This window comes from Ascidia mentula, chromosome 1, assembly GCF_947561715.1.
Source record: "Ascidia mentula chromosome 1, kaAscMent1.1, whole genome shotgun sequence".
Taxonomy (NCBI): Eukaryota; Metazoa; Chordata; class Ascidiacea; order Phlebobranchia; family Ascidiidae; genus Ascidia; species Ascidia mentula.
The window spans coordinates 27,764,701-27,790,864 of NC_138566.1; the positions used below are offsets into that span (position 1 = coordinate 27,764,701).

General features: G+C 36.7%; 2 protein-coding genes and 1 non-coding gene across 3 annotated transcripts; 2 read left to right on the forward strand and 1 right to left on the reverse strand.

Moving 5' to 3' along the window:
• On the forward strand, positions 1 to 10,404 carry LOC145891441 (kinetochore protein NDC80 homolog). Its single transcript, XM_082981929.1, has 17 exons — positions 1 to 51; positions 2,172 to 2,274; positions 3,392 to 3,507; positions 3,902 to 4,071; positions 4,140 to 4,242; positions 4,305 to 4,358; positions 4,654 to 4,753; positions 5,090 to 5,184; positions 5,714 to 5,818; positions 5,987 to 6,088; positions 6,373 to 6,510; positions 6,811 to 6,990; positions 7,220 to 7,309; positions 7,594 to 7,686; positions 8,004 to 8,128; positions 8,543 to 8,690; positions 8,816 to 10,404. The coding sequence occupies exons 1-17, from the start codon at positions 1 to 3 to the stop codon at positions 8,924 to 8,926; spliced, it is 1,884 nt and encodes a 627-aa protein (XP_082838055.1). The 3' UTR covers positions 8,927 to 10,404.
• On the reverse strand, positions 5,526 to 5,599 carry Trnat-ggu (transfer RNA threonine (anticodon GGU)). Its single transcript has one exon. It is a non-coding gene; the product is annotated as a tRNA-Thr (tRNA).
• On the forward strand, positions 9,095 to 26,133 carry LOC145891457 (ribonuclease 3-like). The gene is made up of 7 exons (XM_082981930.1): positions 9,095 to 9,119; positions 20,642 to 20,755; positions 24,909 to 25,042; positions 25,194 to 25,399; positions 25,690 to 25,736; positions 25,809 to 25,910; positions 26,027 to 26,133. Exons 1-7 carry the CDS (start codon positions 9,095 to 9,097, stop codon positions 26,071 to 26,073), a joined length of 675 nt encoding a protein of 224 aa, XP_082838056.1. The 3' UTR covers positions 26,074 to 26,133.
• The last annotated feature ends 31 nt before the right edge of the window (positions 26,134 to 26,164 follow it).

Consider the following 26,164-nt stretch of genomic DNA (forward strand, 5'->3'; position numbering starts at 1 on the left):
ATGGAAATAGTGCGACTTCGGTCGCCTCTGACGCCACATGAATTCGTCCAGGTACGTCGGAATATAGTCCCGATGGAAACCATTTCTTCGGCGTGACTGGCGTTTAGCCGCCGACCACAGGCTTTCTATGGTTTTAGTGTGGACGCCTTGTGACGTAACATACTGGACAGAGTGATTAACTGTTCTGTGAGTATATCCGATGTCTACAAGTGCAAAAACACACGTTTAAAAAAACTGCATTTACTCATCAGTTCTACCCATAAGCCATTCTCCATCAATGGAAAACACTTTACAATTGCAATGATCACCGAGCCTACAAGGGTGGAACTACAACAACCACATGGGTGTAACTTTCCACCGACAATTTATCAATGCGTGGAAAAGCACACGCCAAAATTTTGAGGTGGTAAACTACAACAAAGGGGTGGATTTTAACAAGTAAAGGTGGCAAAAATTTTACTTCGGGGTGGAAAAGTCAAACATAGGTTGGAAATAGTGTGTAATGACTGCGCGATCTCGGACCAAGTGAAGACTGCGCGATCTCGGACCAAGTGAAGAGTGCGCGATCTCGGACCAAGTGAAGAGTGCGCGATCTCGGACCAAGTGAAGTGTTCTAAATGTAAAGAATGGTATCTCCCAACATGTCTTAAAACCTGTTTGCCTGAATCCGCCGTAATTGAAGATGTCCCTTGGTTTTGCGGCCAATGCTAACTATTTGTTTTTGTTTTTCAGGTTTCCGAAGTTTTATTGAAATATTACGTTTCGTTAATTTACCTTATTTTCTCAATTTACCAGTTCTATTTCCACATGCCTACAAATAACAACATCTCGTTTTATATTTATCCAGGTTTTAGCACGTAGGAAGTTTTATAACCTTTGAAAATGTTCTGAAAATAACTTGAAGATGTGGATATCTAATTTTACGTTGGGAATGGTATGATTATGATACACAAAATATTGTGCAAGCTTGGTGGTAGAATTGTCTTGTAGCCAAGGTTACAAATGAAAAACTGTTTTTTTTACGACGGTCATAATTAATATTCGGCCGGTAAACATATTTCCCCCACTAATGAGAAGACAAGTTTGGTATCGTTGGAAAGGTTTTTCAATGAGCTTTGCAATGGTGTGAAATTATTTTTCCTGCTGTGCCTAGAAAAAAAGTTATGATCGAAAAACTGTTTTTTGGGGGCCGTGGTTATGAACAATATTCGGCCGGTAAACATATAGGCTAGCCCCCTCGAATGAGAAGACAAGTTTGGTATCGTTGGAAGGGTTTTTGTGTAAGCTTTGCAATGGTGGTAGAATTGTCTTTCCTGTCAAACTGTAGCCAAAGTTATAAGTAAAAGACTGATTTTTGTTGTGTCATAATTGATAGTTGGTCGGTAAACATATTTCCCCTACGTAATCGGAAGATACTTTACCAAAATAGCTTGCGTTTCCATGGCCGGAATTATCCAAGCGTGACGTAAACAACAACAACTATCGATTGACAGTCGACGACCTTGTTCAATGACATTTTAGACTATTTAGAGGAAAGAATTCCATCCAATGCATCAACAGTGTCACGAAAGCTAAAAAAGATAGTTTTAATACTAACTGTTGTTTTGAAACTACTTTGTATTACAAAACTCGTTACTCATCAGAGGTTGCTGGGTACAGTGCATGCTATTGTTGCAGCAAAGCACAATTTAAGGAACATAAAAGAAGATGGATGTTACACAAATTTGGTGGAAAACACCCCTGACAAAAATATGATAAATTTTACCAAAACTGACAAAACCTACTCTGTGAAATCATGACTCCGTTTCCTCATTTCTCCAACAGCCTGCATCATGATATTTTTTGTTTCTCCTTGCCTTACTGTATGTTTGTTGAACTAATAGTGTAATTCTTTCGCTACCACAACCAAATCATCCTCTTCACTGTCACTCCATGTTCTCTTTAAACTTCCTTTGGGCATTTTTGTGATATGTTACCTGCGACAAAAGGGAAAAATAGGATGGCAATGCTTTAAAAGTAACAAAACTTATAAAACAAACCTACTACTGCTAAAAATAGTTCCACTCCGATGATTAAAAAAGTAAAAACAAAAACTTTGACCTTGTTAACGACCCTGTTGTCACCGTCGCGCAATTGAGCAAAATATAAAAAATTTTAATAATTACCTTCAGGAAAGTGAAACTAAAACGCGCGCACGTGGCGATATAGCGTTATGTCCACCCGTGACGGAAGGACAAACGAAAGTCGGAAAAAATACTTACGTAGACAAGTCAGGTAAGACTCGCCTTTTTCTCGTCTCTCTCGGTAGACACTTAAACCACCGGGACTTCCCCGGTTTTCGTGATATGGTTAAACTAGCTTTTCACACATGTTTGTTGGAAATATTATTCTTTCCGAACTAAAACAGTTATCAAGGCATTGTATAGAGGTATTTTAAAAGCAAACAAAACATATTCCATCAACGAAACGTTTGTTTCGTTCACCACGTGCTTCGGCAATGCTATACACGTCCCAAAGTATTGAAATTTTTGGTCTTTAGGCAAATCTACCAAAAAACAATATGCTCTTAGTGTGCAACAACGTTTTTGCATAAACAAACTAAATATTAGAGTTATAATATTGCAAAGTCTCCATTAAAACTAAGTTAAAGTAGCCACGCATGAAACGGGGAAATCCCGTTTCGCCCGTCCGTGAGGTGGTTTAAGTGTCTACCGTCTCTCTCCCTGTATCTCTCTCTCTCTCTCTCTTAGACTTACGTAGACAAGTGGCGTCGTAGACAAGTCGCGTGTAGTTTGGCGGGAACCTATTAGGCGCAGGACACCAAAAAGTTAAAAAAAACAGGTGGTTGCTCTGTTTACTCCTAACTCTTGAAATGCGCTAAGATATCAATTTTACACGGACTTATATGTGGATCAAGTTTGAAAAAAACTTTGTGACCCGGTGTAGTAGTATTTTCCCACGAAATCGCGCACAAGTAAAGGGATTTAAAGTTATTTTTTTACATTTTCAGAAATTTTGTGTCAATCTATGCATCTTGCCAAAAAATTATCGAAATCCATTGAGAAACGGCAAAGTTATGTGCGTTTGAAATTTTGTCGACTGGAAAAAAAGTGTTGTCGACTAGCGGTGAAAATCCAGCCTACAACATGCAAGGTTTTTAATTGTTTTTTTTTGTTATTTTAACGCGTATTCCAAACTTATGCAGGTACAAGAATCCTGTAATCGAAATAAGCCTGGTCGTTCTCATGCGTTAGTTACCAGATACGACATTTTTACTATTCGACACGCTCGACAATTTTTCTCAAGATGTTCGACGCCCTGCCTATGTATATCAATATTGCACAATTGAAGTTTTAAGTAATTCTCAAGTTTAACATCTGTTTGTTTTTAGCAAAAGGTTCACGCAGATCAATGCACGTGGGTCAGAGTGATTACCATATTGTCAAAGATACCAGACCAATTTCAGACAAAGCCTTCATGAAAAAGTCTATCTTTGCTCTTGTCCACGTAAGCAGTAAAATACATACTAGAATAATGTTGTGTGGCATTCGATGCTGGTCTAAAACATTTGTCCTTGAAAGTTTTGTGCCCTAATTATTTAAAATAGTTTTGTGACAAGCATATAACCAGGCACATTCGATGGGCTTCTTTTAAATAAACCTTTCCTCGCTACAAAATAGTTTTTTCATATATTTTATTCAGCTTTAGATATGTTGTGATCGACATGGTGTTACTAGTGATGGCAAAGTTAATGCTGTAACAGTTTAAATGTATTATCCATGTCTATGTTTTTCTACAATAAAAAGTAGCCTTTTTGTTCTCAGAATATTGTGTAAATTGGTTAATAATGTTCCATGACAATAAATATGTGAAAAATGTCACCATCAAATTTTGTTTTCAGTTTTTGGAGGAATTAGGTTATCCCAATCCTGTGTACCCGAAAATGATGAACCCTCCAACCAACAGGGATTATCAGAGGATCTTTGAGTACTTGGTCAGCCATGTACTCGGTTCCTATAACATTGTTGGAAAACCTGATGAAGAAATGCTCAGAGTTGCCAGAGACTTGGGGTAAGTGTGGTTTAACTACGATAAATATTTGGGACACTGGGTATTGTTGATGCCGACCTGTGTTCCAGATATCCGTTTACCATTTCAAAGAGCACACTTAACAATGTGGGGACAATGAGTGCTTGGCCGCATGCACTTGGATTATTGTCATGGATTATGGAACTTGTTAAAGTAAGATTGATAAATATTGCTTCTAAGGTTTATTTGCTTCTTCCCTTACTTTAATGTTGCAGTATGTTTGCCTTCCGGAAACAACTCAGCCTTTTTCTGATGATCCAAGAAAGCAAGTAAGAGTTTTTTTGTATTCTTGAAGAATTAATTTGTTCATTTGTGAGCTGCATACAGATGGCCACAGTTTCGACCTATGGAGTTTTAGTGCAGCTTGGTGTGACAAGATTTTCTATACTCACTCCAAGCTGTAATGTTGAGACCTCATAAGTCGAAACAGTGGCCATCTGTATGCAGCTCACAAAAAAATTCCTATTATCGGCTCCATGCTTATATATATGATCAATTTGTTACATTTGTGTTTTAAGAGCCACTACCAGGTGACATTTTTTTAATGTTGATTTCATGTTTCAGATGAAGTTGGGTTTTTATTACAAATCTTACATTCTGTTTATGAGGGGGGATGATGGCCAACTACCTAATGGCTTAATTAAAGAAATGAAACAGCAGCTAAGTAAGTTAAGGAAGGCATGTTTGCTCACAAAGAAGTGAGCAATTTGTGTGATTGAATATTTTGCCATCAGTTGTATTTTCCTCCAAACAAAACAATATATTTGTGTATAAGCTGCAGACAGATGGCCACTGTTTCGACCTAAAAGGTCTCATCAGTGCAGCTGGTGTGACTATAAGACGAACTTTGCAGACCAAACGGCCAAGCAAAGACTTCCACTTTGTGGTGACTATACAGTCACCGTCATCCGTTGGGCACCAAACTAGGTGCAACCTTACGGAGCAAACAATATATGTTATATAAAAACAGCCATGTATAAATAGAAATAATTACTTTTAGCTCTACTTGATGAAACAGCGTCATCTGAAGTCAGGGATTTGGTGCATTCTAATACAAGATTGTCAGAGGAATATCAAATGAAAATTAATGAAAAGGTGGTTTTTGAATATGTGTTTATGATGCCTTTTTCGTAACAGGGGCAATACAAACCAAAAATCTTGTTACAGTTCATTCATTTACAAAACAGTGTGCAGAATGGTTTCCCAGTTTACATTCTATGTGTAATGTGCATGATATTTATATGCAAAAGATGTAAATGTTGTACACAGAGAAAGTAGTTTTTATGACAACATTATGTAACATATCATTATTTCAATACTAAACTTTTCGTTCTTCCGGCGAAAAGTTTCCGTTCTGATCATAAGGTTTACAGGCCTCGCAGCCGAGCTGGATCAGCCACTTTTCCCAACAAGTCGGAGCGAGATCTGAAAAATCAAGCTCCTGGTGAGGTTTGAACTCACGACCCTGGGCTAACCAGGCCCAACGCTCTACCAACTGAGCTACAGAAGCATAAAGGGCCTGCGCAGTGGGGCGATCCTGCCTTGTTATGCGAAAGCATGGCATTACTTCTGCGTTATCTTATCAGTGTTTTCAGCATCATTATTTTCACATATATTCTTGTAGGAAAGCAATGAACATGTCATGGATGAGATTGTTACACAGAAGAACAACACAGAGAAAATGCTCACCTACTTTTCAGATATTGATAAATATTTGGGGCAACTGAAGGTATTTGCTCCATACTTCTTGCTTTTAATTAGTTGTATACTTTGTTCTTGTAAAGTTCTGTAAACATTCTGTTACTGAAGCGGCCATGTATGATGACATTGCATAACAGCTCCCCTGGAGTTCTTTTAGGTTGTATAAAGTTAAGGAGTTAATTCAAAATCTCTTTAGGATAAAACGATTGGGATTAAAATGAAGACAGACGAAAATCGGGAATTGGTGGCAAAGTTGAAAGAAGACATTTCCAAAACAAAGACGACCATATCTTTGCAAGTCAGTTACTGACTGTAGTTTATAAATATGATTTTCAGATTAAATTATGAAACTTAAACATAATTAGTGATGTTGTATTTTAATCTTGGTTGGTTTAAAAAATTTACAAAAGTGGTAAAATTATAAACTAGAAAAAAATACAAAAATTATAAACTATATATACCTGGTAAAATTTACATTATGTCGCATGCCAAAATATAATGGTGGCATTCTGGACAAACATCATTCCCAATAATTTGTATTTTTGTGAAGAAATACAATAAACTTATCTTTGTTGTGTGAAGCTGTTCTCAGCTTCTGAAGCTGAAAGACTCCTACTTGAAATTGAAGAACTACGGAAAAGTATTCAAGTTTCTGAAGAAAGATCCACTAAGGAAGAGCAGTGGGACAAAGAAATTAAATTTGGAAAGATTGTTAACGAAGTCAGTTATTCTGAACTTTCATGTAAAAATAATAAGTACACAATGTCATTTACTATACCTTACACTATTATATTGCCCACTTTTTATGATGGTATTTTTGTACAAATCAATAAAGTTGTATTGTAATAAAGTTATTTGTTGCAATTAAATCAAAAAATTAAAACACAGCTCTGTGTATTGCAATGCCCTTTGCACTGTGATGAGGCCCATCTATTTTGCTCTTACATTTTTTGTACCTTTTATGATGTATTTCAGTTTGAAAATATGACAATTTCAAACACAATTTCTTCATGTTTTTAGATGGATTCATTTGTTCATACTCACAATTGTGAGATTAAGAAACTTCACGAAAGGTTGCCTCAAGTCGCTTCCAGCTCTTTGATGGAGAGTTTAGAAAAACCCAGTGAGGAAGACTGCCACCTAGAGACAGGACATAATGGCGTTGAAGTTAATAATACAAGACTTCTAACCAAAATATTGGTAACAAATGTTATTTTTCTGTAGTTATTGGACAATTTTTTAATTTTTGAATGTAGAATCATTACAATTTATTCAAACCTGTTTTAGTAAAAGTTTTTGACTAAACACCCAAGAATTTTAATTTGTTTGCTGACGTCCAAAAACGGGAATGTAAGCATTTAGATATCAGTTTTTTAGTGAACATTTTAAGTAATAAAGACATTGATAAACTGTGATTATATTTTGTCAGCCTTATCTTACCGCCATCAACAAGGAATTTGTGGAAATCCAGGGATGCCAGAAGAAAGAATTAAATACACAAAAGAAAATAATTTTACAGGTTGAATCTTTTTTTCTCAAAACTGCAAATTTTTCGGTTGTAACATGATATTAAATGTACACAGTTACCCACCTAAAATTTTTTTTGTATTACTTTAGTATACAGTGAATATATTTGAAACCCTTGAGAATGTGAATGGCTTATTTTACTCCCAGAAGCCTTAATTTGAAAGTTACACTGCAAAATAAAAGTAAATGTTTAGTGCAACAGTCATGTTTTTCACCACAAAGTGATCTTATTCTTGTAATGTGTCGTTTCCAACATTTCCTTTCATGTGTTTTCAGGACCAAGAAATGTTGGATGATTTGGAAACACAAAGGGAAACATTTAAACTAAACATAAACAAAATATCTGTCGATGTCGAAACAACGCAAAGCGTAAGAATGAATACTTGTTGTTGGTAAACCTATGTATCCTTTATATTAAAGTGGAAAGTGATTCAGTCTTTAGATGGGGATGAGGTTTGATATTTTAAACAGATAAGTTAAATCAATGTTGTGGTTGTTATTCAATCGAATTTGGCAGGACAATGTTTCTTGTCAATATAATGCATGGTTTATATTGCCAGTAGAAGTTTGAATTGACTGAACATTACACCTGGCACAATCAGCAAAGAGTTGCTAACAAACATCTTTAAGTACAAATTGAATAACTTCGATTGAATTATCTGTGACAAAAGGATTTTGTGCATTAGGAGATTAGCAAACAAGAAGGGGATTTGAAGAAGAATTTGGAGGAGAAACAAGTTCATCTCGAACATCTTCGCATGGCAAGGATGAGCACCGCTGACCGTGAGACAATAAAGAAAAAGCAAAAGGAGTATGAACGCTTTGTAATTCTTTGTGATGAGTTTATGCAATCACTAATATTAGGATATCTGTGAGCTGCAGACAAATGGCCACTGTTTCGACCTACAAGCTCTGCAGCTCACAGAAATTGTATTATTGGCTCCACTTTGCTTATACTACTGTTCGAGTTTTTAAAACATTCCACAGTTCCAATGATTGGGTTGAATGTATTTGCCCCATGTTTGTGAATGCATCAACCCCAGTGTTGCCGCCTAAGTTTTTATTTGTACATTTATTTCATCAATTTAAATTCCACTGTAGCAATTTTTTTGAATTATTTTTTCTGTACCATGAAAATGGTAAAAGTCTGTGGTTAAATTAGTTGTACTGTATGAATGTGCTTTCATGGGAAAAATATGTTAAAAATGTTCTGCTACGTTTTTAGGTTCGAGTCGTTTAAAAACTCGGCAATGAAAAAGGAAGCAGATTATGAAAAGTGCCTTGTCATGATGGCTCAGCGTTATTTGAAGTTGCAAGAAGACTTGGAGCGGATGGTTGGAAAGTTTGATGAAATTGTCGAGGATATAGACAAAGTAAGCAGTGTTTTACAAAAAACAATTTTCGTAGGTCTGATCAAATATGCCAAATGTCATAAAATTGTAACTTAACAGGACTTGTGTTCACACTTTTGCCTAATAATAACAAAACATATTTTCAGGAATTGGAAAGTAAAAGAGAAGCTTTGCGAGCAAAAATGGCAGAAATCGACCCAGAAATCACAAACCTGGAGGAATTTGTGGCTCAGATTCAAACCAAGAATTCTGCTTGATCAACTTTCGTTACCCGCAGACTACTTTGCATGGTTGGGGTGTACAGAACTACATGGACCGAGCAAACATGGTTTTCATTTATATTTTCATGTTAATAAATATATATTCTTATTCAATAAATACTCATATAACTCTCAGTGGGTTCTGCTCTAGCATCGACCAAAATAATGTTTCTCATTGGCTACAATAGACGTAAGTACAAGTATGGCACAAAAATGATGAATTGATAAAAAAGAACAGGGTCTAAAAGGTCACGCACCATTTTTGTTTGCAAAAAGTGCTCCATTGATTACAAGGCCAATTTTGTACAGAACTAGGATGCAAGTAAAAATATACAGATTCCATACTTGTAAAAAGGACACTCACATATAAAAAGTACAGATAACATGACAATAAAAAAGCTTGCAGGCACCACAAAAGAAGTCAGAAAAACTCCTCACATTTTACAAATGTTCAAAATCTTGGAAAGCCCCATATTTGATTAAATTTCATTTTCTGTGCTGATGTTTTGATGACAATTTACTGCATTGTTTAAAACTTTTTTGACAAATTATATTATCCACAATTTCGAGGCATTGCATATGGAAGTTGGACAAACATGTCACAAGTTCTCAAATAGTTGCCATTTGATTTGAATGTTCTTTTAAGCTTCTTGTAAGCACCCAAGGTCGGTTACAATTCTCACAGAAATAGTTCTGCCTTGGTCATTAGTATCGTGGTAAACACCAACCTCAATATCTGAACGACTGCTGTTGCTTCCACTTCTGAAAGTCAGAACTAAATTGGTATCATAGAAAAGTCATGACCAACTTTCAAAGGTGGAACACTTATCACAAAATTTGTTTTAAATTAAAATGGCATTTTAGACAAAAGCAAACATTGGTCAGCAAATCTTGGTTCTGATTTCTTCAGGAGTTTCTAGAACAGATGATAGGTTTTGACCACTGAATAACGAGATGAATTACTGACAATTTTGTACTTTTTCCGTCGTGTAATTTCGAAGAAACCTAGTCGTTTCTACGGGCAAATCATTAGAAAATCCATTATTTTTATCAAAACGTGTAAATTTGTTGTTTTTCAACGGGAGATCGAACAGTTAAGGCCGCATCTCTGTATTTCTGTGGAAAAGAGTTTCTTGGTTGGGAAATGCCATTCTCGAACTCCTGCGTAACAGAGTTAATTGTGTGCAACAATGCAATAACGTCGACTACTGATACTGTGGATCAAATTGATTTGGACGATAATACAAAACGTGGTAGAAGTAATGGAGTTGACACATGTTAACAAAGAAGCGGTTTGTGTGCCACAAGGCACTTCCTCTGAAATTATGTTTAACTTTTGTTTGAAATCGAAGGAGCATTTTGTTTTGCCGCATTCGACTTATGTGGAAGTTATGGAGGATATAACAAATCTCTTTTCTACTTTTCATAATGATGTATTGAAAATGACACTTTGTAGCGATCACAATCAGATCGATTCGCAGTACAGGTATCTTTTGGATAGTCGTACTATAGGTGATATGTGGACAAAAATTCAAAACCCTCCCAGCAAACATTCTTACGTTTAAGTAACGTATGAAGTTGGTTCTAACCACAACGTTGAAAATTTGTTTGTACGAGGTTGATTTTGAAAGGTTTTTTAACGTAATTTGAGCAACATTAGATCAACGTAATTTGATGAATGTTTTTTCAACGTTTAAATCTCATTAGAATCATAACGTTGTTATCGTGTTACCACGAAGTTGATTTTGAAAGGTTTTTTAACGTAATTTGAGCAACATTAGATCAACGTAATTTGATGGAGGTTTTTTAAACGTTTAAATCTGATTAGAATCCTAACGTTGTTATCGCGTTACCACGAGGTTGATTTTGAAAGGTTTTTTAACGTAATTTGAGCAACATTAGATCAACGTATTTTGACGAATGTTTTTTAAACGTTGAAATCTTATTAGCAACATAACGTTGTTATCGTGTTACCACGAGGTTGATTTTGAAAGGTTTTTTAACGTATTTTGAGCAACATTGGATCAACGTAATTTGATGGAGGTTTTTTAAACGTTTAAATCTGATTAGAATCCTAACGTTGTTATCGCGTTACCACGAGGTTGATTTTGAAAGTTTTTTTTACGTAATTTGAGCAACATTACATCAACGTAATTTGATGAATGTTTTTTAAACGTTGAAATCTGATTAGAATCATAACGTTGTTATCACGTTACCAAAAGGTTGATTTTGAAAGTTTTTTTTACGTAATTTGAGCAACATTACATCAACGTAATTTGATGAATGTGTTTTAAACGTTTAAATCTCATTAGAATCATAACGTTGTTATCGCGTTACCACGAGGTTGATTTTTAAAGTTTTGTTAACGTAAATTGGGCAACATTGGATCAACGTAACTCGATGGACGTTTTCTTAACGTTGTTTTTTGTTTGTTTGTAGAACGTTGCTGAGCTAACGTAACTTTCAAGTTTTCGTTTGTTGCCCAGCTTGTGTTTGTTTTGTTCTGAAAACGTAAAACCTTTTCCCAGTAGTAGACGCAAACTGATAACCAATGCACAATTGCTGTTGAGTTAAAACTCTGCACGTTGACATTGGAGCTCCATCATAGGTACACAATATTTCCAGAAGTGTATTTATTAGAATACATTATACAAACACATATAACCTTATTGCGACAACGAGTCGTCTGAAGATGCACACAAAGACAATTTTCTAAACGGGGCGAACCTGAAAGCAGTCCGCCAATAAGCGTTTATTTCTTTTTTGGTGGTCGAGCTGCACCTCATCATGTAATCTGTAAAATTGAGAAGTTCGCATTACTTTTTGTAACAAAACAAATCATGGTTGTTGTTCTGCCAAAGAACTGCTGCTATATTTCACATACTAAAGCGTGTTTCATATAGGTTGTTAAAAGATTTTGTTTCTTTAAAACATATTTTTCTTATTGCCACAACCCCACCAAGTTGTATTAGAAAACATCTAAAATCAAATATCTAATGATCTATTAAGGTTTCTCAAAAAGCAATTTTATTTGAACAACCCCAAAGTAATAGTGATGGGCCTTGGTTTGTCCCTTGAGCATAGCTGAAATGTTGATGTTTCACTCACCACTTTATACAGTTATGCTGTGGTGAAAGTTCTTTTTCCATGGCTTCCTTTCATGCTAAGTTGTGCCATTGCTTCATTGGTCATTAATCTGCAAAACATAAAAAAAATATAACAACAATCTGGGCATTAATATAAAATGATTTACTTACTTTCTCAAGCGGATCACATTGTCTTTCATTTGCCATGGAACTTTTATTGTCAACTTTCACCAGCAATTTACTTTAAGCTGCAAAACAACCTGTGTAAATCAACAGTCATTACAAAACACAAAATTTGCTATATAGCACTAAACAAATTATGTGTTCTGAGGTTATGCTATGGTATACTCTGATATTATTTCTGACATGACTTGAGGCTAACCATCAGTTCAACTCGCAGCCAATAATATCCCTCCTGAGAGGAATCCAACCGTACTTTGAAAAACTTTCCCGCCATCCGGCTCCACTCCCACAGGCCGCGGCAAGCCCAGATAGCGCCAAATGTTCTTTTGCAAATATGTGATGCGGTGCGTTGTCGACTTGCGATCCCACGCTGTGGCAAATCGACAAGGGACGAACTATAGCGAGGTCGGTGGACAGCCCCAATTAATCACAGTGTGTGGTGTCGCAAGGAATACAGAATTTGTCGAAATGGCTTTTAGTCGAATTTGAAAATAGAATTCATGCGTGTATGGCTCCGTATAAATGACCGGCCCTGGTTCGTATTTCTAAATAAAACCTGCAGTCAAAAAAAAAGCACAAATACAAACTATTTTGCGGTGGCCCGCAATTACTCTTTGTACACTTGCGTGCGCTGACAGAGTTTTTTCTTGGGACAAACTTTAAGATTAACATGCGTTATACAACTTGTTGAAAAACTAAACCAACTGACTTTAAAAAGTGAAAATAAAACGCACTGGCTAGCTTTAAGCACGATGTGTTTTTAGGTCAATATTGAAGCAAGTTTCTAATTTTATGGTTATTTTTTTAAATGACAATTGGATTTATTCTGCTAAAAAATATTTTACGAAAGGGATAAGGCTAACCATAACTTTGACTCATAACCAAAATCAATAATGCCCTCCCGAGAGGAACCCAACAGTACTTTGAAAAACTTTCCCGCCAACCGGCTTCACTCCCACAAGCCGCGACGGGCCAGATAGCGCCAAAACCCTTAAATTCAGTGTAACATAAACAGGAAGATACGATAATAAATGATAGGCTACTAACCATGTCCTAATCGTTTGCTAAAAATAAAACCAAAATGCGGTACAAAAACTGTTATTGCAATCAAACGATGTTGTTCCCTGCACAACAAGGAAAGTCAACGTGCAAATTTTCTTGTGCGAAAACGTGAGGTATGTGGTGCGCTGTCCATTGTTCGTTGCCGCCTTCAAGGTCTTCGACCACACGCTAAGGCAAATCCACAAGGGACGAAGCGTAGCGAGGTCCGCGGTGGAGAGCCCAATTAATCACAGTGTGTGGTGTCGCAAGGAATGTGAAATTTTTCGAACTGGGTTTTGTATAGGACGAAGTATTGCGTATATGACAATTTAATCTTTACAAATCTCGAAAAACAACTGATTTGGTCCCATTTCGATATAGCCATACAGGAGCAGTTTGGTTACGTTTATGGTATATAGAATTTTGGAAAGGTCTTCCACTATCACATCATAAAAGTTTTGCACAGTATTACAACACTCCATTCGGAGTTGAACTGTAAAAACCGATTTCTTCCATTTCAATTGGCTTTTGAAAGACAAGCGACCAAGCATGTTAACGTGCCGGCAGTAGATACCAAACAGCGCGGGTCGTGCCTTCGTGTTCAATCAAGTTGTCAGTCTCTCATTCGTTTGTTTCAACTTCAATCGAAACAAAATTTTGCACAGTATTACAACACTCTATTCGGAGTTGAACTGTAAAACCCGATTTATTTTATTTTAATTGGCCTTTAAGATCCAAGCGACCAAGTATTTTAATGAGCCAACAGTAATACCAAACCGCGCGGGTCGTGCCCTTGTGTTCAATCAAGTTGTCAGTCTATCATTCGTTTGTTTCAACTTCAATCGAAACAAAATTTTGCACAGTATTACAACACACTATTCGGAGTTGAACTGTAAAACCCGATTTATTTTATTTTAATTGGCCTTTAAGATCCAAGCGACCAAGTATTTTAATGAGCCAACAGTAATACCAAACCGCGCGGGTCGTGCCCTTGTGTTCAATCAAGTTGTCAGTCTATCATTCGTTTGTTTCAACTTCAATCGAAACAAAATTTTGCACAGTATTACAACACACTATTCGGAGTTGAACTGTAAAACCCGATTTATTTTATTTTAATTGGCCTTTAAGATCCAAGCGACCAAGTATTTTAATGAGCCAACAGTAATACCAAACCGCGCGGGTCGTGCCCTTGTGTTCAATCAAGTTGTCAGTCTATCATTCGTTTGTTTCAACTTCAATCGAAACAAAATTTTGCACAGTATTACAACACACTATTCGGAGTTGAACTGCAAAACCCGATTTCTTTCATTTCAATTGGCTTTTGAAAGACAAACGACCAAGCATGTTAACGTGCCGGCAGTAGATACCAAACAGCGCGGTTGGGGGGGGGGTGTTCAATCAAGTTGTCAGTCTCTCATTCGTTTGTTTCAACTTCAATCGAAACAAAATTTTGCACAGTATTACAAAACTCTATTCGGAGTTGAACTGTAAAAACCGATTTCATTTATTTCAATTGGCTTTTGAAAGACAAGCGACCAAGCATGCTAACGCCCCGGCAGTAGATACAAAACCGCGCGGGTCGTGCCTTCGCGTTCAATCAAGTTGTCAGTCTCTCAGGCGTTTGTTTCAACTTCAATCGAAACAAAATTTTGCACAGTATTACAACACTCTATTCGGAGTTGAACTGTAAAACCCGATTTATTTTATTTTAATTGGCCTTTAAGATCCAAGCGACCAAGTATTTTAATGAGCCAACAGTAATACCAAACCGCGCGGGTCGTGCCCTTGTGTTCAATCAAGTTGTCAGTCTATCATTCGTTTGTTTCAACTTCAATCGAAACAAAATTTTGCACAGTATTACAACACACTATTCGGAGTTGAACTGTAAAACCCGATTTATTTTATTTTAATTGGCCTTTAAGATCCAAGCGACCAAGTATTTTAATGAGCCAACAGTAATACCAAACCGCGCGGGTCGTGCCCTTGTGTTCAATCAAGTTGTCAGTCTATCATTCGTTTGTTTCAACTTCAATCGAAACAAAATTTTGCACAGTATTACAACACACTATTCGGAGTTGAACTGTAAAACCCGATTTATTTTATTTTAATTGGCCTTTAAGATCCAAGCGACCAAGTATTTTAATGAGCCAACAGTAATACCAAACCGCGCGGGTCGTGCCCTTGTGTTCAATCAAGTTGTCAGTCTATCATTCGTTTGTTTCAACTTCAATCGAAACAAAATTTTGCACAGTATTACAACACACTATTCGGAGTTGAACTGTAAAACCCGATTTATTTTATTTTAATTGGCCTTTAAGATCCAAGCGACCAAGTATTTTAATGAGCCAACAGTAATACCAAACCGCGCGGGTCGTGCCCTTGTGTTCAATCAAGTTGTCAGTCTATCATTCGTTTGTTTCAACTTCAATCGAAACAAAATTTTGCACAGTATTACAACACACTATTCGGAGTTGAACTGCAAAACCCGATTTCTTTCATTTCAATTGGCTTTTGAAAGACAAACGACCAAGCATGTTAACGTGCCGGCAGTAGATACCAAACAGCGCGGTTGGGGGGGGGTGTTCAATCAAGTTGTCAGTCTCTCATTCGTTTGTTTCAACTTCAATCGAAACAAAATTTTGCACAGTATTACAAAACTCTATTCGGAGTTGAACTGTAAAAACCGATTTCATTTATTTCAATTGGCTTTTGAAAGACAAGCGACCAAGCATGCTAACGCCCCGGCAGTAGATACAAAACCGCGCGGGTCGTGCCTTCGCGTTCAATCAAGTTGTCAGTCTCTCAGGCGTTTGTTTCAACTTCAATCGAAACAAAATTTTGCACAGTATTACAACACTCTATTCGGAGTTGAACTGTAAAACCCGATTTATTTTATTTTAATTGGCCTTTAAGATCCAAGCGACCAAGTATTTTAATGTGCCAACAGTAGATACCAAACCGCGCGGGTCATGCCTTCGTGTTCAATCAAGTTGTCAGTCTCTCATTCGTTTGTTTCAACTTCAATCGAAACAAAATTTTGCACAGTATTACAACACACTATTCGGAGTTAAACTGTAAAACCCGATTCCTTTTATTTCAATTGGCTTTTGAGAGCCAAGCGACCAAGCATGTTAACGTGCCGGCAGTAGATACCAAACCGCGCGGGTCGTGCCTTCGTGTTCAATCAAGTTGTCAGTCTCTCGTTCGTTTGTTTCAACTTCAATCGAAACAAAATTTTGCACAGTATTACAACACAATATTCGGAGTTGAACTGTGAAACCCGATTTCTTTCATTTCAATTGGCTATTGAAAGACAAGCGACCAAGCATGTTAACGTGCCGGCAGTAGATACCAAACCGCGCGGGTCGTGCCTTCGCGTTCAATCAAGTTGTCAGTCTCTCATTCGTTTGTTTCAACTTCAATCGAAACAAAATTTTGCACAGTTTTACAACACACTATTCGGAGTTGAACTGTAAAACCTGATTTATTTTATTTTAATTTTCCTTTAAGATCCAAGCGACCAAGTATTTTTATGTGCCAACAGTAGATACCAAACCGCGCGGGTCATGCCTTCGTGTTCAATCAAGTTGTCAGTCTCTCATTCGTTTGTTTCAACTTCAATCGAAACAAAATTTTGCACAGTATTACAACACACTATTCGGAGTTAAACTGTAAAACCCGATTCCTTTTATTTCAATTGGCTTTTGAGAGCCAAGCGACCAAGCATGTTAACGTGCCGGCAGTAGATACCAAACCGCGCGGGTCGTGCCTTCGTGTTCAATCAAGTTGTCAGTCTCTCGTTCGTTTGTTTCAACTTCAATCGAAACAAAATTTTGCACAGTATTACAACACAATATTCGGAGTTGAACTGTGAAACCCGATTTCTTTCATTTCAATTGGCTATTGAAAGACAAGCGACCAAGCATGTTAACGTGCCGGCAGTAGATACCAAACCGCGCGGGTCGTGCCTTCGCGTTCAATCAAGTTGTCAGTCTCTCATTCGTTTGTTTCAACTTCAATCGAAACAAAATTTTGCACAGTTTTACAACACACTATTCGGAGTTGAACTGTAAAACCTGATTTATTTTATTTTAATTTTCCTTTAAGTTCCAAGCGACCAAGTATTTTTATGTGCCAACAGTAGATACCAAACCGCGCGGGTCATGCCTTCGTGTTCAATCAAGTTGTCAGTCTATCATTCGTTTGTTTCAACTTCAATCGAAACAAAATTTTGCACAGTATTACAACACACTATTCGGAGTTGAACTGTAAAACCCGATTCCTTTTATTTCAATTGACTTTTGAGAGCCAAGCGACCAAGCATGTTAACGTGCCGGCAGTAGATTCCAAACCGCGCGGGTCGTGCCTTCGCGTTCAATCAAGTTGTCAGTCTCTCAGGCGTTTGTTTCAACTTCAATCGAAAAAAAATTTTGCACAGTATTACAACACGCTATTCGGAGTTGAACTGTAAAACCCGATTCCTTTTATTTCAATTGGCTATTGAAAGACAAGCGACCAAGCATATCAATGTGCCAGTCGATAGCAAACCTATTATTATTTGAACATTATTTTCAATCAGTATAAACGAATGATGCATGCCTATATGTAATCGCTGTAATGGGAATGTTTGTATTTTAGGCGTTAGTTTGATTTCAATTAAAGCAAAATTTCCTGATGAATGGCAACCCTAAAAAATTGTCCCCTCCATTGTACTAGAATTGTTGCCGTGGGAGTCGGTCGACGTTGGGCAAAGAAATATCTGAAGCGTAAACAACTGTCAGATTTTGACTGATAATACGTTATTCCCATGTGAAACGCTTTTCGGCCAACAAATGAAAAAAGTTATGTTTGCTATTTGACTTTGTGCCTCAAACTTCAATGATATTTCACAACACCTTTTTTATTTGGTATCAAACAGTCATTCTGATATGAAAAGACATGGTATGAGATAAACCTGTTAATTATGATAACATATAATACTCACAATTAATTATTTGTTTATTTATATGTCAAGTCAACGTCCTTGTTGCGTTAACATTGACGCGCAATTGTTTAACAAACATTCTATAAATGTTACGCATCGGTTGGTTATTTTTTCGTCATTCCGATAACATTGGAATAACGTTGATGTTTGGTTCTTTATTATAACGTTATCATAACAACATTCAATAAACGTTAGGTTTTGGTTGGTTGATTTTTTGTTTTTCCGATAACATTAGAATAACGTTGATGTTTGGTTCTTTATTATAACGTTATCACAACAACATTTAATAAACGTTATAGGTTTTGGTTGGTTGATTTTTTGTTTTCCCGATAACATTGGAATAACGTTGATGTTTGGTTCTTTATTATAACGTTATCATAACAACGTTCAATAAACGTTAGGTTTTGATTGGTTGATTTTTTGTTTTTCCGATAACATATGAATAACGTTGATGTTTGGTTCTTTATTATAACGTTATCATAACAACGTTCAATAAACGTTAGGTTTTGGTTGGTTGATTTTTTGTTTTTTCGATAACATTAGAATAACGTTGATGTTTGGTTCTTTATTATGACGTTATCATAACAACATTCAATAAACGTTAGGTTTTGGTTGGTTGATTTTTTGTTTTTCCGATAACATTAGAATAACGTTGATGTTTGGTTCTTTATTATAACGTTATCATAACAACATTCAATAAACGTTAGGTTTTGGTTGGTTGATTTTTTGTTTTTCCGATAACATTAGAATAACGTTGATGTTTGGTTCTTTATTATAACGTTATCATAACAACGTTCAATAAACGTTAGGTTTTGGTTGGTTGATTTTTTGTTTTTCCGATAACATTAGAATAACGTTGATGTTTGGTTCTTTATTATGACGTTATCATAACAACATTCAATAAACGTTAGGTTTTGGTTGGTTGATTTTTTGTTTTTCCGATAACATTAGAATAACGTTGATGTTTGGTTCTTTATTATAACGTTATCATAACAACATTCAATAAACGTTAGGTTTTGGTTGGTTGATTTTTTGTTTTTCCGATAACATTAGAATAACGTTGATGTTTGGTTCTTTATTATAACGTTATCATAACAACATTCAATAAACGTTAGGTTTTAGTTGGTTGATTTTTTGTTTTTCCGATAACATTAGAATAACGTTGATGTTTGGTTCTTTATTATAACGTTGTCATAACAACATTCAATAAACGTTAGGTTTTGGTTGGTTGATTTTTTGTTTTTCCGATAACATTAGAATAACGTTGATGTTTGGTTCTTTATTATAACGTTATCATAACAACGTTCAATAAACGTTAGGTTTTGGTTGGTTGATTTTTTGTTTTTCCGATAACATTAGAATAACGTTGATGTTTGGTTCTTTATTATAACGTTATCATAACAACGTTCAATAAACGTTAGGTTTTGGTTGGTTGATTTTTTGTTTTTCCGATAACATTAGAATAACGTTGATGTTTGGTTCTTTATTTTACGTTATCATAACAACATTCAATAAACGTTAGGTTTTGGTTGGTTGATTTTTTGTTTTTCCGATAACATTAGAATAACGTTGATGTTTGGTTCTTTATTATAACGTTGTCATAACAACGTTCAATAAACGTTAGGTTTTGGTTGGTTGATTTTTTGTTTTTCCGATAACATTACAATAACGTTGATGTTTGGTTCTTTATTATAACGTTATCATAACAACATTCAATAAACGTTAGGTTTTGGTTGGTTGATTTTTTGTTTTTCCGATAACATTGGAATAACGTTGATGTTTGGTTCTTTATTATAACGTTATCATAACAACATTCAATAAACGTTAGGTTTTGGTTGGTTGATACAACGTTTTACGATTAACAACAAAAGAACGTTGGAATTAGGTTAGGTTTAGAAGACGTTCATTTCCTACGTTAGTTCAACGCTGATATTTGGTAGGTTTAAAAAACGTAGAAAGGAAACGTAGAATCAACGTTAATATTTGGAAAACATGCAACCAGTAAAAATTTTTTGGTTCGATTTACGTTAATGAACGTTTCAACCAAAAGTCAACGTAACAAAAACGTTCCTTCCACGTTTGATGTTTGCTGGGCTGGACTTTTTTCAAATTATTGTCAGTCTATTGGTTATGTTTCACCAACCCAAATAAGTTTAGATGAATGCATTTCATTTCAGTATGTTTCGATACTACAAACTTTGTCAAATCATCTTCACGATGTTGCTGTGTGGCTAATGGTTAATAAACAACAAAAACAAGTTTCAAAGAATTTTTTGAGCATCAAAGTAGTTTAACGTTGATCAAAATCACTCATTAACCAACCAGCTATTGGTCTTCAAACTAGATAATATTTTATCTGTTGCCACGAAACCAGATAACATGTGAATTGGTGTTTAACCAATTTTGTTTGTGACGCAGGACATCTGACGTTGCTACGGGCAACCATTGTGAACGGGCGTACGCAGTCGCTAGTAGCAACGGAGTTGGGAATGCGTGAATACGTCATACGTAATTTGGATGGGGACACTTCGGGTAAAACGTTGCATGAATGTTTTGTGTTGCTACCATGTTTTAATCAACATATTTAAATGACAATCTGGGTTTCCTTTAAAACACCCCAGATATCAAACTCGTTTTCCTTTAAAACACCCCAGATATCAAAGCGGTTTTCTTTTAAAACACCCCAGATATCAAACCGGTTTTCCTTTAAAACATCCCAGATATCAAACTCGTTTCCCCTTAAAACACCCCAGATATCAAACCGGTTTTCCTTTGAAACACCCCAGATATCAAACCGGTTTTCCTTTAAAACACCCGAGATATCAAACCGGTTTTCCTTTAAAACACCCCAGATATCAAACCGGTTTTCCTTTAAGACACTCCCAGATATCAAACCGGTTTTCCTTTAAAACACCCCAGATATCAAACCGGTTTTCCTTTAAGACACCCCCAGATATCAAACTCGTTTTCCTTGAAAACACCGCAGATATCAAACCGGTTTTCCTTTAAAACACCCCAGATATCAAACCGGTTTTCCTTTAAAACACCCCCAGATATCAAACCGGTTTTCCTTTAAAAACCCCAGATATCAAACTCGTTTTCTTTTAAAACACCCCAGGTATCAAACCTGTTTTCCTTTAAAACACCCCAGATATCAAACCGGTTTTCCTTTAAGACAGCCCCAGATATCAAACCGGTTTTCCTTTAAAGCACCCCAGATATCAAACTGGTTTTCCTTTAAAACACCCCCAGATATCAAACCGGTTTTCCTTTAAAAACCCCAGATATCAAACTCGTTTTCTTTTAAAACACCCCAGGTATCAAGCCTGTTTTCCTTTAAAACACCCCAGATATCAAACCGGTTTTCCTTTAAGACAGCCCCAGATATCAAACCGGTTTTCCTTTAAAACACCCCAGATATCAAACCGGTTTTCCTTTAAGACAGCCCCAGATATCAAACCGGTTTTCCTTTAAAACACCCCCAGATATCAAACCGGTTTTCCTTTAAAAACCCCAGATATCAAACTCGTTTTCTTTTAAAACACCCCAGGTATCAAACCTGTTTTCCTTCAAAACACCCGGAATATCAAACCGGTTTTCCTTTAAAACACCCCAGATATCAAACCGGTTTTCCTTTAAAACACCCCAGGTATCAAACCTGTTTTCCTTTAAAACACCCGAGATATCAAACTGGTTTTCCTTCAAAACACCCCAGGTATGAAACCTGTTTTCCTTTAAAACACCCCAGATATCAAACCGGTTTTCCTTTAAAACACCCCAGATATCAAACCGGTTTTCCTTTAAAACATCCCAGATGTCAAACTCGTTTCCCTTTAAAACACCCCAGATATCAAACCGGTTTTCCTTTGAAACACCCAAGATATCAAACCGGTTTTCCTTTAAGACACCCCCAGATATCAAACTCGTTTTCCTTTAAAACACCCCAGATATCAAACCGGTTTCACTTTAAAACACCGCAGATATCAAACCGGTTTTCCTTGAAGACACCCCAGATATCAAACCGGTTTTCCTTTAAAACACCCCAGATATGAAACTCGATTCCCTTTAAAATACCGCAGATATCAAACCGGTTTTCCTTTGAAACACCCAAGATATCAAACCGGTTTTCCTTTAAGACACCCCAGATATCAAACTCGTTTTCCTTTAAAACACCCCAGATATCAAACCGGTTTCACTTTAAAACACCGCAGATATCAAACCGGTTTTCCTTGAAGACACCCCAGATATCAAACCGGTTTTCCTCTAAAAAACCCCAGATATCAAACCGGTTTTCCTCTAAAAAACCCCAGATATCAAACCGGTTTTCCTCTAAAAAACCCCAGATATCAAACCGGTTTTCCTTTAAAAAACCCCAGATACCAAACCGGTTTTCCTTTAAAACACCCCAGATATGAAACTCGATTCCCTTTAAAATACCGCAGATATCAAACCGGTTTTCCTTTAAAACACCCAAGATATCAAACCGGTTTTCCTTTAAAAAACCCCAGATATCAAACCGGTTTTCCTTTAAAACACCCCAGATATCAAACCGGTTTCACTTTAAAACACCGCAGATATCAAACCGGTTTTCCTTGAAGACACCCCAGATATCAAACCGGTTTTCCTCTAAAAAAACCCAGATATCAAACCGGTTTTCCTCTAAAAAACCCCAGATATCAAACCGGTTTTCCTCTAAAAAACCCCAGATATCAAACCGGTTTTCCTTTAAAACACCCCAGATATGAAACTCGATTCCCTTTAAAACACCGCAGATATCAAACCGGTTTTCCTTTAAAACACCCCACATATCAAACCGGTTTTCCTTTAAAAAACCCCAGATACCAAACCGGTTTTCCTTTAAAACACCCCAGATATGAAACTCGATTCCCTTTAAAATACCGCAGATATCAAACCGGTTTTCCTTTGAAACACCCAAGATATCAAACCGGTTTTCCTTTAAAAAACCCCAGATATCAAACCGGTTTTCCTTTAAAACACCCCAGATATCAAACCGGTTTCACTTTAAAACACCGCAGATATCAAACCGGTTTTCCTTGAAGACACCCCAGATATCAAACCGGTTTTCCTCTAAAAAAACCCAGATATCAAACCGGTTTTCCTCTAAAAAACCCCAGATATCAAACCGGTTTTCCTTTAAAAAACCCCAGATACCAAACCGGTTTTCCTTTAAAACACCCCAGATATGAAACTCGATTCCCTTTAAAATACCGCAGATATCAAACCGGTTTTCCTTTGAAACACCCAAGATATCAAACCGGTTTCACTTTAAAACACCGCAGATATCAAACCGGTTTTCCTTTAAAACACCCCAGATATGAAACTCGATTCCCTTTAAAATACCCCAGATATCAAACCGGTTTTCCTTTAAAACACCCCAGATATCAAACCGGTTTCACTTTAAAACACCGCAGATATCAAACCGGTTTTCCTTGAAGACACCCCAGATATCAAACCGGTTTTCCTCTAAAAAACCCCAGATATCAAACCGGTTTTCCTCTAAAAAACCCCAGATATCAAACCGGTTTTCCTCTAAAAAACCCCAGATATCAAACCGGTTTTCCTTTAAAACACCCCAGATATGAAACTCGATTCCCTTTAAAATACCGCAGATATCAAACCGGTTTTCCTTTAAAACACCCCACATATCAAACCGGTTTTCCTTTAAAAAACCCCAGATACCAAACCGGTTTTCCTTTAAAACACCCCAGATATGAAACTCGATTCCCTTTAAAATACCGCAGATATCAAACCGGTTTTCCTTTGAAACACCCAAGATATCAAACCGGTTTTCCTTTAAAAAACCCCAGATATCAAACCGGTTTTCCTTTAAAACACCCCAGATATCAAACCGGTTTCACTTTAAAACACCGCAGATATCAAACCGGTTTTCCTTGAAGACACCCCAGATATCAAACCGGTTTTCCTCTAAAAAACCCCAGATATCAAACCGGTTTTCCTCTAAAAAACCCCAGATATCAAACCGGTTTTCCTCTAAAAAACCCCAGATATCAAACCGGTTTTCCTTTAAAAAACCCCAGATACCAAACCGGTTTTCCTTTAAAACACCCCAGATATGAAACTCGATTCCCTTTAAAATACCGCAGATATCAAACCGGTTTTCCTTTGAAACACCCAAGATATCAAACCGGTTTTCCTTTAAAAAACCCCAGATATCAAACCGGTTTTCCTTTAAAACACCCCAGATATCAAACCGGTTTCACTTTAAAACACCGCAGATATCAAACCGGTTTTCCTTGAAGACACCCCAGATATCAAACCGGTTTTCCTCTAAAAAACCCCAGATATCAAACCGGTTTTCCTCTAAAAAACCCCAGATATCAAACCGGTTTTCCTCTAAAAAACCCCAGATATCAAACCGGTTTCACTTTAAAACACCGCAGATATCAAACCGGTTTTCCTTGAAGACACCCCAGATATCAAACCGGTTTTCCTCTAAAACACCCCAGATATCAAACCGGTTTTCCTTTAAGACACCGCAGATATCAAACCGATTTTCCTCTAAAACACCCCAGATATCAAACCGGTTTTCCTTTAAAACACCCCAGATATGAAACTCGATTCCCTTTAAAACACCGCAGATATCAAACCGGTTTTCCTTTAAAACACCCCACATACCAATAACATATTCGTAACAAACCTCCAGGCGCCAAAGCACCAGAGTGGAGGGAGAAGAATCTCGCCGATCTTCTCGAAGCTTTCGTGGCCGCTCTTTACGTGGACAAGGGTTTGAAATACGTGGAAGGGTTTATGAAAGTTTGCTTCTTCCCAAGACTAAAGGTACGGATTATGTTGAAATCTTCGCCTTTGTTGTTAACACACCAAGAGTAAATATGCTAGAAACGTGTATACCCTCCATGAGACACAGAACCATAATTTTGCCCCAACCTCGTGTACAACGTGACACATAACTTGTAAATCCACCATCCAGGAATTCATCTTGAAGCAAGAATGGAACGACCCCAAGTCGTGTTTACAACAATGTTGCCTCACACTACGACAAGAAGGGAAAGAACCCCAACTCCCAACCTACGAAATATCTCACCAAACTGGTAACCTTGTTACGTCACAATCATGTGTAATGTTATGTAATAGAGGAGTTACACCCTCATTTAACAAACCGGTGTTAGGAAGTTGGTACAAATTAATTATTTAATCAATATTTGTATCAAACTTGTTAAGAGAAATGTGTAGTGATGTTTACCAGTAAGTGACCGGGATTCAAATCTCTGTGCTTAGGTCCCTCCCATGCAAGAAAATATGTTGTTTCTGTTTTTTTCGATAGAAAATTAATCGGTTCAGGCACGTGAGAGAGGTATGACGTCATAAGTTCAATATGTTTGTTCATTATTTCCTCACAAAACTTTGTGTCCCGCATTCTCCATAATAAGTAAACGAAATGTGCAATGACGTCATTTGTGTTGCAGCATTCAGAAAGCCGAACGAAACGCAGCCAGAACCGCTTTGCAAGAATGTAAGTAATAACGTCATACATGTTGATTGTTACGTTTAGTTGACATGTTGTTACGTCACAATTCGTTTGCAGACAACTTCCCGCAGTTAGAAGGGCAGAAACGTTACGTGGCCGAGAAACACGACCTCCCTTACAAACCACGGATGGATTTGAAGAAAATTGACGTCACACAAGGTAAAATGTAGTGACGTCATCGTCAATCGAATGATGACGTCAATGGATGATTTATTGGATGAAAACATTTTGAGATGATTTGGATAAATTAAAAACAAATTTTATTGCAAACATAGACAAGGAAACGGAGGCGAAACAATCAGCATCTGTTACGTCAGAATGATCATATGGGAAGTATTGTTACGTCATGAGCTTGTGTTTCATGTTCAGCTCAAGAAAATAAAGCAAAAAAATACATTTTAGACTGACAATCT